This window comes from Podarcis filfolensis (genome assembly GCF_964270895.1).
Source record: "Podarcis filfolensis genome assembly, chromosome: 5".
Lineage (NCBI taxonomy): Eukaryota > Metazoa > Chordata > Lepidosauria > Squamata > Lacertidae > Podarcis > Podarcis filfolensis.
The window spans coordinates 55,586,092-55,601,833 of NC_139608.1; the positions used below are offsets into that span (position 1 = coordinate 55,586,092).

Sequence of the window (15,742 nt, forward strand, 5' to 3'; positions counted from 1 at the left end):
GAGCTGATTCCACACAATATCACCACATGGGGCTGATCTTAAACCAACTAGGGTTTAAAATTAAATGCTGCTTTGTGGAAGCTCTTAGACCAGTGACTCTCAGATGCTGGTGGGAGTCCAACTGCCACCAGTCCAACCCATCATGACCAATGGTCAGGGGAAATGGGAACTGTGGTCATATGGAGGGCCACAAGTTCCCCATCCCTGTCTCAGTTCTAACACTCCTTACTCCTTTTAAGTCATCCTTTCCTTAAGATTTCAAATGAGGCTGCTAAGTGATATGGCTTTTCCTGCCCCTTCTACATGCAGGAAGATTATTCACCTTCATAGGATGGAGCTGCTACCCAAGGTAATGCCAAGACATGCAAGGTGAGATACTAGGGTTAAGTAGTGTAAGCAGCTTTGGCAAAGCATTAACAATGTTCACTCAGCACAGGACTGACTCCTGCCAGGATTCCAGAGAATGAAAAGTTCAGCACAATTTGCTCCTTTTCCAGGCCCGCAGAATTATGTCCCCATCGCACCAGGAATTATGGCATTAGCATACTTTCCTCCATCTGTCCAAAGTACTTTAAAAACAAAACTCAACTTGATCCCGTTTCTCAGACTTAGTCCTTTTATCGATATACAATTTTAAAAATAGCATTAAAGAGCTATTCATTGGCCTGAAAGCGATCGCCAAACATGCTGTGTATGAAACATTGAATAATATGTACATATTGCTTGCTGGGGGAGGTCAGCTGGTGAGCTTCATGGCTCTGGAGTGTCTTGAAGCCATCCCTTGCTTGACACTCTAATGCAGGCATAGGCAAACAACTCCCATCATCCCTGACCACTGGTCCTGTTAGCTAGGGATGATGGGAGTTGTAGTCCCAAAACATCTGGAGAGCCGAGTTTGCATATGCCTGCTCTAATGTCTACACTTGACTACAGCGCACAGTTGCACTTCCCACTGTAGTTTGGTGCTTCCCTATAACAGTATTTTCCCCTTAAATCAGCCTGGGCAAATATTCACAGGAAAAGTGGCAGAAGTAGCTCACTTCATGCTACAGATAAGGGCAGCTGGAGGTGGTATGGAAAAAGATGCAAAGCATTCAAGTAAATGTATAACTTTTAATAGCTACCAAAAGTTTGCCATGGGCAATGTACCAAAATAAGGAGAAAAAACAAGATGGAATTGCAACGCATACATTAAGACCTAAATGTCAACAAGGCCCCAAAGCTTCAGGTGCCAGTAGGCATTTTTCTCTCTGCTGTCAGTGGTTTTCCTGTTTTAAATGTTACACTGCTATAGGACAAGGATAAATAGCTATCTAATAACGAGCTGAACCAATATTCCACCTAGATCACTTGTGCCAATTCCGACAGAGTCTTTACAAGCCAACTACCTGAGGTCTTTTAACCAAGAATGCCAGTGGTGGCTCTTCACTGGACTAAAAATCTTCCCAATGGATATAGTAAATATATAGATGTAGGGTTCACACACACACAATTAAAGCAGTTAGAATTACATCTGATTATATTTTCTTTCTTTTCCCCCCATTATTTCATTCACTATATGCATAGAACAGCAGTGGACTGGAGACAGGGAAAGAGCCATCAGAAGGAAAATTTCAAAATGTACATGGCAGCCCTTGATTACTTAAAAAAAAACAACAAAAAAATCCATGAGAAGCTTCTCAGTCTACAAATCTCTGACAGCAAAGTCATGCTGTAAGTAAAACAGCAAAGAGCTCTCAGGCAAGTTAGGGATTTTTTTAAATAAGAAAAAAAAACCCTGTAGATGATCCAGCAAAGTGTCTTGTTTAGAATGCCTGCTGCAGAGAATGTGTGTTTCTTTAGTTTTATTAAGATTTACAATGGAGTACTCCGTAGCAATTAATCACTTTAATGACACCCTATCGACAAACATATACAGCTGGCACCCTATAAAGATCAATTTTATTTTATATGCTAATGCAGTGGCACTCATTAGTGATAAAACAATTAACGGTGCTGCTTGCAAACAGCTCACTAGCATTTTAGTAGCACACAGAAATGGCCAATATGTTATAATTCTTAAATCTAGTTAAGGATAACATAATTAGTTGCCTATGTTTGTTGTCAGGCAAAAAGAGACTTCATTGCTAAGAGATTTAAAACCAAGGGGACTATTGTCTACATGCCAGGCCATTCTGTTAAACAATGTTTTTTTTTGAAGAAACTTGCCAACTGTTGATCTGGAGCATTAGTGTCTAATCAAATGCTTGCATGGACATGGATGTTGCTCTATGGTATTGTATCTGTGCTGGCAAGCTATCCATGTATGCAACAGGCAGCAGCCACCAGAAAGGAGGAGGCAAAGTAACCCACACCATAGTAATCTATGGACCATCTCTCTGCCAGTGGAGCTTCATGTCCCATCAGAACATTGCACGATGTTTTATTCAGTTTACAGTTGAGAATGTGGAAGCCCTTAGCTGCAATAAAACTGTGCTATCTGCACTGGAGTTCCCATATGGTCTTTGAAGCAGCTGCATGACAGCAAGCAAAACAGAGCTGCTTTGTCGTATGCAGGGATGGAATCAAAGTCACTCCAACCAGAAACCTGCTGTAAACATGATTCTGAGACAATCAAGTAATTTGTTCTACTTAGAATGAAAACCAAAAACTTAGTTAAGGAGGAGGCACTGAAGTTACGTCTAAAACATACCAAGTTCCCCTGCAGCTTTGATGTCTATGTTGTCATAACCGCTGCCTATTCGAACAATGACTCGTAAGGCCTTGAACTTCTCTAGGTCTTCCCGGGTGAGAGTGATAGTGTGGTACATCATTGCTCCAATGGCTTCATTTAAAACCTAACAGACACACACAAAAAAGAAGGAAATAATAGACATTAGTGAAGCAGATGGCCATGTTCCGGTAACAGCTGTTGAAGTCCGGTGATGAGTCATGCACAAATATCTAGCAAGGCACTTGGTTCAATCTGATTAAGTGGTTAAAGACTCCCAAGTAATAATGAAAACCCTAAAGAACTCCAGAATAAAGTAGCTCTCACTATGTGTGTGTACGTGTGTGCAAGTATGTATGTATGAAATTTTGCCCCAAAGGATCAGTCTTCATTTGAATCAGTCAAGAGGCTTAAACTCTGGAAGAACTTAGGTGGAATAGGGTCACTGCCCAAACTAGAATCATAAGCAGTGAGATTCTGCGTGTGCTTTGCGCTCTTTTGTCTATTGTCAAAAATAGAAATACATCACTGCTTCCCCTCTGAATGCCTCTGCCCCTGGATAATCTTTCAGTTCTAGAAATATTTTGCATTAGATCCTGGATTGTATCGAGTGTACTATATGCCCCCATGTAGTCCCATGATAATACCTCCATCAAAATAATACTCAACAATATCTAGATCTTTGCATATCTAAACACTCTCAAATCCCTGGTGATGTAGGCTACTTCTCTTTTAACAACAGTAATGTAAATGGTAGAAAAGGAAGTGTGACTTCTCCAAACGGTCAGTGCAACTGGCCGCCAGCTCAATCCATCACTAACTACCTCCTGTTCTCTTTCTCAGCTGGAAGTTTATTTTAGCCTCTACGCTATCCCTTAGGATACCAGAAAATCCACAAATATATATTACTGGGTGATGAAAGGACTGATTTCCCCCCTAGATCAAGTAAATATTGGACTTCCGGAGGCATTTGCAGTCCCCTTCTCTAGCCCCCAGACTGCACCCTACATATACGGGCTCTGAATTGAACATGTGGGAGACAAAGATGAAACTGTTCTGGACAAAAGCTAGATCAAAAAATACTTCTCACTTTGGATACTCACTCACTGGTTGACTAGAATTCTGCAGCCCATGAGGCTGCCCTGCTTTTCTATGGTACTTACTGACAGAGAGTTGCATCCAATGCTAGTCTTAATCAAAGTAGACCAAATTAAAATAATAATTTCAATGGGTCCAATCTGCGTATAACTTAGTTGGATACAACTCAAATACAGCAGAACCTCTGGATTAATACACATGACCATCATACAATGTAGTTAATGAAAGAAAGGCGCTTGATAGAGGTAATTTTTATCACACACTACCAATCTTCACTGATGCAAGGGATGGTGAAATACCCCTACACTTTTTTAAAAAGCGAAAATTGAAAAATCCACTTGATAGCTGGTCCTCTGTTTCTAGCCTATGTTAGCTAGACATTTGTTAATGAGCACTTCTGAATATTGAGGTAATATGTTTCACTTTATATTAACTGCAGTTCTATATATTCCAGCGTTTTATTATAAACCAGATGCCATGAACTGTCCTCCTGAATGGTATTGTATTCAACCAAAATCCAGATCATTTCATTCCCAGCTGGTTGCTAGTAGACTGAATGCTGAGTTGGGCTCTTCCATAAGCTGAGCAAAAGCCATCACCAAGCCACAAATGTGCTCTCTCAGTGCCTAGTAGATGAGCTACTATGACACTAACACGAGCTGATGAAAACTGAGAAAAGAGAAGGCAGGATTTGTATTTGGGAGATGGTTATAATCTAATTTTAAAGGGAAGTATGATAAAGGAAATATGAAGTTTCCAGACAGTGGTTAAGAGGGGGAGGAGAAAGAGATAAAACAACAGCCTCTGACATCCAGTTGGCCTCATGTGACTGGATACTACAGATCAGAAGGCCCTACATGCCCCAACGGGATTTACACTCTAATGCACAGATTTATACTGTCTGCCAGAGAGTCACTAAGAGTAAAGTTATATTCACCCTCATTATTCCGTACTCAGTGTAAACACAGCATGAAAACAGAAAACAGAAAAAGCTTTGAACAGGCAACATGCTTAAGATACCTTGGATACAGCTCTACATTTGTATTGACCAGGCTATTTGCTGCTGATTATTTAAACTAGCGCTGAAGGCTGCCCTACCGAGGGATAATTCCTTAGGTCAGGAGCATTATAAGGACAGACTGAGCGATGAATGACAGTAAGCCTTCTAAGGATTTGCCTGCCACCTCCACCCCGTCATTTCTGATCTTGTCATTCTCCCCTCTCCTCCTCCCCTTTATCTGCATTTCTAGGAGACTTAGGTTTCAAGCCTTCTGCTCACCCAGAAGTATCTCTTTCTACATGGCATTCAGGGTGAACAACTTTTCAGGTCAACCCTTCTTTGTGCAAAGATATCCATTGATATGTTGTGTTTTTATTGTACACCACTGCGGCATTTTGTAGTGTTTAGAGGTTTATAAATAATCCAAAACAAACATACATAGTGTTCCGGGACAAAGATATCATACAGAATTGTTTATTACACTCCTAAGATCCAATTTTTTCAGAGAATTTGGAATCCTGGAAGACCTGCTCCTGGCCTTTCAGGCCTTTTCCACCTGACCTGGGAGGGTGGGGCCCTGATTGACTCCAACTACAAAAGCTGAGCCTGATGAACAGGCTGGGGTATTGTTTAGGGAGTTCTGTTGAGGGGGATGGGTTGTTACTGCCATTGATATTAATTTTTGTATCTTTATTTGAGATCTTACGGTTTATGTGGAAATTGTTTAATTTGGTTGTTTACTTTTGATGTTTAATTTATTGTTTATGACTAATTTAGTTATGCTTGTAATTATGTAATTTCCTTCATGTTGCAAGCTGCCTTGAGCATGTCTGAACTATGGAAAGAGGGTATAAAAATAAAATTATGTATGCACTTGTGGGAAGGAAAAGAGTAGTACAAGAAAGAAAGACTAGGATGCCTGGGATTCCCAAAGCCAGTAATCTTGGCCAGTGGAGAGAGGAAGATGGAGAAGAGGGAGGAACAGGAGTCTTGGAGCACATTTGCAAAGCTAAGCAGGGTCCAGTGTGGTTTCAAACTGGATGGGGGACTGTGTGCAGGAGATTCCTGCACTGTGGGGGGTTGGGCTAGATGACTCTTGGAATCTCTTCCAACTCTACAATTCTATGAATCAGACATACGTATTCCTGTCTCAATAAAAAGAGAATTAGATAAGGGGTGATATCCAACATCATGTGAACAGATCTTGGTTCCTGCAGCAGGAACTCCCTGCCTCTTTTCTCTCCTATAGCATCCCACACGTTCCAAAACTGCTCAAGAGGGTTGAGACCCCTTCTGAATCAGATTTTTGGGGGATATGAAGGCTGCAAGGGGGGGTGAGAGGAAGGCAAGTCCCATTGCATGAGCAGAAGTCATCCACTCATGGATGGACACAATCAGATATTATCTTTTGAGAAGCGAATGCCAAATTCTACAGATTTTATATTATGTGCCCAGTAAAACTACTAATACAGGAAATAGAAACAGCTTTTACAAGTCGAGGTAAGGATCCACCACATTGTAATGATCTAAACAGGCTCTAAGTGGCATTCTGCAACCTTTTTTTGTTGTTAGTCTATTTATTTATTGAAATGATTTTTATGCCAGTTTGCAGTTCCGAAAAAGATTTTAAAAATTCTAAGCACTTTGCAACCTATCTTAAAACGTCAAATGGATTTTGCTGCATCTGAAGCACCAAAGTGACCTCTAACAATGCACAAGCCTGGCAGTGTGAATGGAGGTCTTGGGCTGCCCGGACAACAAGACTCCCCTTTGGGCCTCACTGATGTGGTCCGAAGGAAAGGAAAGCAACACATTTGGCATCAGCTTGGCTGCAGGAGTTGCTGGAAGGAAGTATTCAATCCAATCACCTTAGGGACTCCACTACGAATTTGTGTAGGGTTTAATCCTTAACTTTTTCTCCCTGAAGATGTCCTGTAAGGCAGTGGGTATGGATTGCTCCTCAGGGTTTACTTCCAAAGCCTTTCTCACAAATGAGTATATCTGCTTTCCTATCTGCCCCTCATTTCTCTCTACAGCATGTGCAGAAACTGTCTTCTTGACAGTTGGACCCACGTCTGCTCAATCCGCCTTTGCATGCAGGGGTTTTGAGATCCATTGGCTACCTTCACCTGGTTTAGCTGGCCAGTCAAAGCCATTTCTGGGGTGTGGCCACTGTCGCAAGCCAACAGCTTCTAGGAGCCACAGACAAGAGCTCAGTGCAGGGGGAAGACTTATGGTGAACAAGGAGCATGACGTGTCCCCCAGCAGAGATACTGCCTCTCCCAAAGCACCTCATACACTCCACACAAAATCTCAAAATAAAACATTACAGATGAAGGCTAAAAACAAAAATACAAAAAAGGACAACAAAATATTCCCTGAAAAGATAAAACAAAAACACTGCAAATAAAAATATAATACAAAGATGTAACAGAAACTTCACATATACAGTACAATTAGCAACGAAGCAGAATAACCGAAATAGAAGCTGTGAATGTCCTTGAATTAAAAACCTAAAGGAAGCGCTGTTCCCAAATATATTCAGGATGACATTGTAGCTACCTTAAGGCCAAACAAGATGTTTCACATACAAAAATTAAAAATGTTCTGCTGATACTCCCCCAAAAGCACACACACACGTGTGGAAATCTGTGGGGAGGAGAGGACTGGCAGGGGACCAGTTTTGGGGAGGGGGGCACAACCCTAGTGCTTTGCTTTTCTGTTCCTAATCTCCCCCTCCCAAAGCTAGTTTAAAAGGGGCTGTTTGAAGAAGGATCCACGTGCGTACATATAGTATCTAGTTTGGACCTTAGCTTGCCTTTTCAAGCTACATATTTTGACACTTTTGACAAGGCTTCATTTCTATTACTTCAGTCATTTACCCCCTCTACCTCATGGGGTCCCTAGCCAATCCAGGTTCAAAAGGTTACTGAAAGACAGTTATCTAATGTTTACATGAAATCCAAGTATGTTTGATCTTTTATACATTAATTCCTTTGCTTTCGCCTATTGATTTTGTATCATTTAAGAAAATCAATCGGGGCAGAATAGCTAAATCTGTTCTTCATGAACACACACTGTTTGCAAGTACACTGAACACAAGGAACACAGCACCTGGACCAGGCAGATTGTTTACATTAACCTTTTCCCCTCTTACCCACCTATTTTAAAGCCTATCTAACAAGATCAGTCAATTTTTGAATCCAAGAGATTGATTTTGCCTAAGTAACCAACATGGTCATAAAATCCTAGACAGGTGCCATCAAAGAAACTTTAGATCAGGAATTCGCATTTCAGGTATCCACTGTTAGTTCTGTTAATCAAAAGAGCAACAGCAATACAAAGAGGAAAAGGCAGAGTAAATCAACAAACACACACAATTACAAATTCGGTCCTCTCCTCTTGTAATCCAAAACTGCTTTATTACAAAACTTAGTCATTTTTACTCTATAAAGCAGTGTACAGGTAAGGGGAACCGAACCTGAAATGGATTCAAAGCTATACAGCCATACTCTCCCTCATTAGGTCAGTCTACAAAACCATTTTCTTTACCTTTTCGTGGATTTCCTGAGTTGATTGCGCATCACAGAATGCAACAGTAGCCAAGTCCTTCAAAATTGGCATCTCCACTGTACAATCCCTTCCATCTAGTAAAGCCACCAATGGACGAGGATGCATAGGGCCATTCATTATTTGCGGGCGAATACCTGGAACCAAATGGAGAATAAGTGTTAAACCAACTTAACAGTACCCCTGATTGCCGCATGGGTTCATCTTAAACTGTAGTAAGCAGTATTGGCTTTATAAAAGGACCAGGATGCTACTTGAGAAGGTATTCCGAGCTTAACTTCCGGTTTCTTTATTGTACCTCTACCTGAATCAACATTTGGACAGTTTGCAGTGCAATCTTATACATGGTACAGGAGTTTACATGGAGCCAGTGGAGGTTGGTCTATTAGGGCAAATGGCACACTGCCTCAACTAGCCTCAGCCTGCCCTGCCCCTCCACTTGCATTCTTACTAAGAGTAAGTCCAGGGAGTGGGGCTGTGACTTTGCCTACTGTTGGATCTCCCTGCCTTCTGCAGTCTGACCACCAGTCACAACTGCATGGAGCTCTTTATATTTACCACCCAGGCACTGAGCCCAACTAGCATCAACAATGCTACAGTTTCAGGTGCTCCCAAAATACAGATTGTAGTGTAACATCCCCTTGTTTCTAAGGGGAGGAAAAACAAAGGACCACTAGAAAAATGGAGAGCAACGTGGAACAGACACCTCTTTATTCCCAGAGGAGATGAGTGACCAGGTCCTTTAAATGGGACAAAGGCTATATTCTAACCCCAAATATCATTAAACACAACATCTAAAACACCATCATTACCAAGTAGACAGCAATCTGATTTCACACAACTGTGTGAAGAACTGAAGCCCAGTGGCTTTGAGGTATTATTTGATTCAAAGTGCACCACATTATTTCCCTATTATTTTACTTGAGGAATTTTTGTTGGGCCTGCTGCATGGGATGCTGTTTTTGAAGCAGAGAAGAGTTTCATAAACAGTTTTTGAGGTAGCATGAGGGTTTGCTGTTGCAAGGAAAGGAAAAAACACCAACAACAGCAACAGCAAGAATCCTGCGGGGGAGGGGGTTATAAGCCAGAGCTTACCTCAATACCTCTTTGGGCCTCAGCTTGAAGCATGCATTGTACTTTTTAGATGTGGCCCACAAACCGTGATGAGTACGGACATTCAGAGCACACTTCTCAACATGCACACAAACAGCTGGGGCTCTGTGTGATATAGGCCAGTAACTTCAAACAGTGAAAGCCACTTTTGAAAGTGCTGCCCTGAGGGATGCTTTTCTGACAAAGAAACTTAGCGTTATCTTACTAGTTTTTTCCTCTCTTAAAGACTCAGGGCCACAGTTCAGTTACAACACATGCTATTGAATTCTCTGCAACTCTATCTAAGTACTCGAATACGTCATTAATTGCTTTAGAATTACCTCCCTGTTAAGCCTGGGACTTCCTAAATTTTTATAGAAGAGTGATTTAAGATTACTCCCTTTGATAAAACACTGGATTGTTTAAAATCACTCTCTTTGATTTTCCTGTGCTAAAGTAAAAAAAGAAAAGAAAAGAGTATTTATAGAATGTAATCCATGAATGGTTTAAGTTAACAGGGAAGCTATAAATACATAACAAGCTATGTCATGCAATCCTACAAGTCATCAAAAAGTTAAGACAAATACTAACTGAATTTCCTGTTCTATTAAAACAAATTGCTACATTTATCTGTAAATATGTAAGCCTCTTATTGTTTTAAAGTACAGAGAAGTGATACCTCAGACTAGGGCAGGGGAACCTGTGGCCTTCCAAGTATCACTGGAGTCCAACTAGCATATCTAATGGCCAGGAATGGTGAGAGCTCTAGTCCAACAGAATTTGGAGGGACCAAGTTCTCTACTTGTGCATTAGATAGATATTAAAGATGTTCTTAGAGTCACTGTGAAAATGCCTGGTAACTCGCAACAGCTGCCTCCTGAGTTGTTTTCGCTGTGTTAGCACTGCGAAGAGACCTCTCCGGGATGCAAGCCTGAGAAGTGGGTATGGAAGTTCTGAGCTGCCCCATGATTTAAAGGCTAAAATGGAGATCCTTGGCTTGCAGCATTTGAGACAGCACCCCAGGATCTAACTAATAGCTGTCAATGTTTCCCTTTTTAAAAGGGAAATTCCCTTATTCCGAATAGGATTCCTTGCAAGAAAAGGGAAAAGTTGACAGCTATGATCTAACTGAGTTGGACAGAATGCCAAATGAAGACCAAATAAACACTTGTGCCCGGAAAAGGGCAACATCTAAGGTAAAGAGCAACAAAACTGATGCCAAAGAAAAAAGAATACTGCATTTCTTCTTCTATTTGGGGTGCTATGTAATAGATATCATATTAGCTCAATATATAGCATATGGATGTTGACAGGAAAGCAAGGGCAATATGCCAGAGTGGTCTTAAGTGAAATGAGTTTTAATTAACCTGTGTAACGTTTCAGGAGTACAGGATGATCCACACATAGAACAAATGAGAATCCTGTCTTGGATGCAGGGCTTACAATGGGTATCTGTGCCACCCCTAGACGCCCCAACTGCCTTCTAGGGCTGCTGGCCAATTTGACCGAGAGGGAGCTATTTGGAAAGTGGTAGCGGGGGGGTTCACAGGTGTGGAAAGTAGCAGAGTAAAATGGAGGTAAAAGGGAGCAGACAGGTGCTTATGGCACTGAAATGCGTTGGAGTGGCTTTTGAGAAGTTATGGCTTGAGGATTTAAGGAGAAATTTAACCCAGCTCTTGCCTTGTGCATTTAGTATACCTGAAGAAGCCTCTCCAGCCACATTGTTCAGCCCAGACACTGAGGTCCAGTTCTGAGGGCCTTCTGACCAGGGCCATCTTAAGCATATCCGGCGCTGTACTGCAAAGATCCCTCTGGCGTCCCCTCCCCCCCCCCGTTTCCCAGAGTTGTCAACCTTTTTTAGGAAAGGTTCCCCAGAGTTGTTGACCCTTTTTGGGAGCTGACACCACACTTACATATTATCTCTAACCAGCCCTTAAAACAAAATAAAATGAAAAGGCATAAGAAAATCTAATGACGTCCTCAATTCCAAAGCAAGACTCGCTCAAGACTCAGCAGTTCTTCTAATTCATCCTCATGATTCAAATCACCACATATCAAAAAGTTAAAGCAATCACCAGTTTGTTGTTCTTTAAATAAATTAATAAAGACACAGACAATGAAGTTCCCGGCCAATTTGTGTTTAAGTACAAAGCCAACGTTTTCGAATATTGTGGGGTGGGGTGGGGGGGTGTAAAGCAGTGACATTTTGAACCTAAAAAGGACCCAAAACTTGGGTCAAAAAGGCTGCAGCCCTAACTGCACTTACCTGAGAGTAAGCCCTGCTGAATCAAATAGGATCTTACTTCTGAGTAGACAGTAGGACTGCAGCAAGAAACACAGTTGGGAATTAGGGCTTTCTGTTTTAAGTCTCAACCAGAGGAAAATGTAATATTGGAGATTAGGGAGAAAGGAATATGAATAGATTGAGGGGAGGGGGCTGACAAGAGACAAAAAACCACAGGTAGCAAGACAAGACACACTTTCTGGGAAGCAAGTCTCACACATAGTTGCTTGGGGCGAGGACTGCAGAGGGACCACAGTTGGGTTGTGCGTGTGTTTTTCAGAAAAAAGGAGAATTGGAAGGGACCCTGCGGGTCATCTAGCCCAACCCCCTGCAATGCTTTTTAGCTTGCATTGATCTCAAAAAGCTTCAGTGCCTGTTTTTTTAGTTGGATAGGCAATTAACAGGCTTGTTTCACAAATAAGGGAGAAGGAGGGTTGCTGGCTTGGTTTGCCTTTGTTCTAGTTTTTAGCATGTGCTTAGTACCCTAGTTTCAGGCTGTGAGCCACCCTGATATCTATGGGTGGAGGGCAGTAGTAGTAGTAGTAGTAGTAGTAGTAGTAGTAGTAATGGTGATTATATTTTTCGCAAGGCTTGGAGTGGGTGATGGCCAGCTGCTGGAATGAATGGGGTCGCTGCTAAATGGTCTGGCTTGCTTTACAACCTCTAGAGACCTTGTTGGTGGGAGTGGGGTGGGTGGAGAAGGAGCCCACCCCTGAAGAAGAAGAAGAGCGAAGGGAGGCTTCCCTTCCCCCGCGTCTGCGCATGTGCGGGTTGAGATTCGCCACTTCTGCGCATGCGCGTGGCGTCATTCTGAGCGTCTGCGCATGCGGCGAAACCTGGAAGTAACCCTTTCCGGTACTTCCGGGTCGCCACGGGATGCAACCTGAAAAAATTTAACCTGAGGGAAACGTAACAAGAGGTATGACTGTGATGCATCTTCCAGCCTTGTATCCAGATGGAAGTGCAACTGTGTCACAGTATGCATGGCCGAGTGCTGAGATGATTTGGATAAGTGAAAGAAGCTTGCCCTAAGCAGATAACCAGGATAAAAGGGGGGAGGGGTCACATAAAACTGTAAGGCTTACAATCCAGAGCTGAATGGCTATGCTTTGTCCCGACTAACCTTTCTTCCTGGTTGAATAAAGCTCTCCGACTGTACTTTGACTCTGGTGCACAGTCTCCAGGATTGAAAATATCACTTAATGACAGCCTCGCCTTGTTACTGTCAAAGGCAGAATGGGGAAGCAAATCAGAGGATAATTGAAGCTAGATTCCCTACCAGGACAATGGCTTCAGACTGTGGCTGCCAGTTTATACACTGTGTATCACTTCCTATGTTCCTCAATAATTTGTAATCAGAGCTTAGTTCCTTAGGAAAGCAGGAAACATTTACTAGCAACAATACAGTTAGGGTCAGTGCCTGCTTCTTGAAACCATAAAATGCCAAGCACCAAAGGCAGTTATCTCAAATTTTATTGCCCAATTAAATAAGTGATTTTAAGCAAGGCAAGGGAAATATAACCTTCTTTCCTATAGCAGGTTTGAGAGCGCCGATGACCTAAGCTTTTTAAACAATGCCAAGCCCCTGCATTGATTTTTTTTTTAAAAAAGACTAAAGATAAACATTAGTGGGAAATGTGACTAAAATATTTAAGAAAGATTTCTCCCTCTTACTTTCCAGCTTAGAGCAACTGGATGAAGTCAATTACTTCAACTTGACAGAAACAAAACTTTGGAACGGGAGCAATAGGAGAACAGGATGTGCCAGTAATTGCTTTTCAGTACAGAGCATGAACTGATTGCAGCCCCCAAAACCATGCAACACAACGTTAAGACCCCCAGCCCCAACAGTATGATTAAAATAGCTGACCTCTTGCCACACCTTCCCTGCAAACACAGATATACAAGCTCTAGTTATACCAATCTTTAAAAAATATAAATGATAGTTTGAAGGCTTTCATGCCTGTAAATACTGTATCAAAACCTAAGCCCAGGGGTTAGAATTGGGGGGGGGGGAGCAAATGAATAGTTTCAAATGATATATAAAGTGCACCATGGTTGCTCCTGTAGCAAATGCTTCATTGATAACACAAAGGACCAAAAACAAATTACTTCATCTTCTAAGTAGAAATGCTTAAATCAGGTAGCAATTTAAAAAGGTAGGAAGCCACTCTTTCTTCTATCACCTTTGTTTATATTGTGAAACCATGCATCTTGCTTCTGCAACCATCATTTTAGACCACATTTGTCTGGGACATGAATCAAAGAAAGTGCAGCATTTTAGAAAGTAAAACAATGAGAGATGATAAACTACATGTTTTTGTATGTACAGAAAGCAAATCAGAGAAAGGGCCAGAGGAATAAAAGCCTACCATTCTATTCAACGGGAACTAAGTGCCAATAAAGAAGGGTGTGTACAATAGGAAGGAAACCGAATCCAATTTTCTGACCAGAATATCAACAAGGTGCCCCAGAATTGTTTTCAAAATTAAGATTGTCTGTTTTCTCTTTCCAAAGCTTTCAAATATCAAGCCAGTTGTCAGAAGCATTGTTCAATAAATATTTTCTGGCTTTTTCAGCTCTCTGTGGAGTTTAGCCAATGTTTCAGTGGAGAGCTTTTAAGGAAAGGAGCGGGGGGAGGGCTTTCTATGTACACTGAGATCTCAAAACTACTCCATCCCACTCACAAGCTGCACAGCTTGTTGCACCCAGCTCAATGTATAAAGTGCTTTTGTTGCATTTTTAAAAAATACACAAAGCCTGCTTGTCCTCTTTTGCAGCTCCTCCCCATTGCCACCCACTTGTATCCGATTCCAATGGCACCCCTGCCAAGAGAATTAGGGAGGACTCCCTGGTAAATGGCAGCCTTTGTGTGAAGGCAAGACGGCTGGTACTATCTCACCGAAACAAAAGCAGAAGAAGCCATTTGCCTAATTCTTATTAATCTCACTTGCCTACGCCACACAGCTTCATCTTCGTTGCCGTCTTCTTCTTTTTAAAAAAGTGAAAAGGATTTAAACATCTTCTCCAGCAGTATATAAAAAGTGCATCAAGAAGCAAGCCAAGCGTTGCCTTGAATTACTCGCTTGTAACAAAAGTCGCTGCAGTTCTTAAAAGTCAATGGCACACTTTATTAAACAAACAGGAAAGAAAAACAGGAAATTTCCCCTTGCCTTGAAAACGTTGCCTCCACATTCTTCATCTTATTAAAAAATGCACATGGTAGAGAGGAGGAGGAGGAGGAGGAGGAGTAGAAGGAGGAGAAATAAAAGCATAAGAGAGGGAAAGGGAGGGGGAGAAAAAGTATAAGATACTACACTACTGTTCGGTGTGCCGACTCTCCTCTCGCCTACAAGGGGGTATCTTCAAACAAGCATCCCCACGGCCACAGCTGCAAAGTCTCGAGACAAATGTCTCTTTGAACACGGGAAGCAAAAGAAAAGGCTTTTGTCCTGCTACAGAAGAATAGTCTGAAATTGCTAGAGGAGTTATAGTCACCTCTCTACGGCTCCCAACTCTTTCGAACACTCCCTCCAGACCTTGCTGCTGCTTTTAACTAATCAAAGTTTGTCGTCCCCCCTCCCAACTCCCCCGGCAGCCCTTGAATGAAATTACGTGTGTGCCGGTCAAAATAATAACAGCAAGTAAACTTTACACTGTGCACTCTGAATTGTTTGTACATGTCACCCTCTCCCTTCCCCCAAATAACTGACTTGTACATTTGCCTCACTTTCCTAGTTATCTCAAAAACATATTTAATCTGTGCCACGCCCCGTTATTTCACAACTTAAAGTGAAACGTGATCTGTTAACGTAGGCTATGTATTTGGGTGTATGCCTTTGGCTGCAGCAGAAACAGCAGCCACCAACAGGAGTTTAGATAGATGCCCCCCACCCTTCAGGCCACACACAAAGGCTTTGCCAGACACCTGCTGCCACTCATGTGACATATTTTGCAAGTAACCACACAGATGCTCAAGTTAGCAGGA

The 15,742-nt window shown here is 41.9% G+C and overlaps 1 protein-coding gene across 12 annotated transcripts in view; it reads right to left on the reverse strand.

The window, feature by feature from the left end:
* The window catches only part of CTBP2 (C-terminal binding protein 2), a 199,465-nt gene that overhangs the window by 14,957 nt on the left and 168,766 nt on the right, over positions 1-15,742 (reverse strand). For 11 of the 12 annotated variants that reach the window (XR_014548916.1, XR_014548917.1, XM_083616855.1 and 8 more), the window contains 2 exons: positions 8,361-8,515; positions 2,693-2,837 (listed from right to left, as the gene is read on the reverse strand). Coding sequence is in view for 10 of the 12 variants with exons in the window: in XM_083616855.1 (XP_083472981.1) it covers positions 2,693-2,837; positions 8,361-8,515 (300 nt within the window). In the remaining 2 variants the exon portion in view is untranslated. Of the gene's footprint in view, positions 1-2,692; positions 2,838-8,360; positions 8,516-14,708; positions 15,276-15,742 lie in introns of those variants that run through there. The other variant, XM_083616849.1, reaches the window with a different exon arrangement.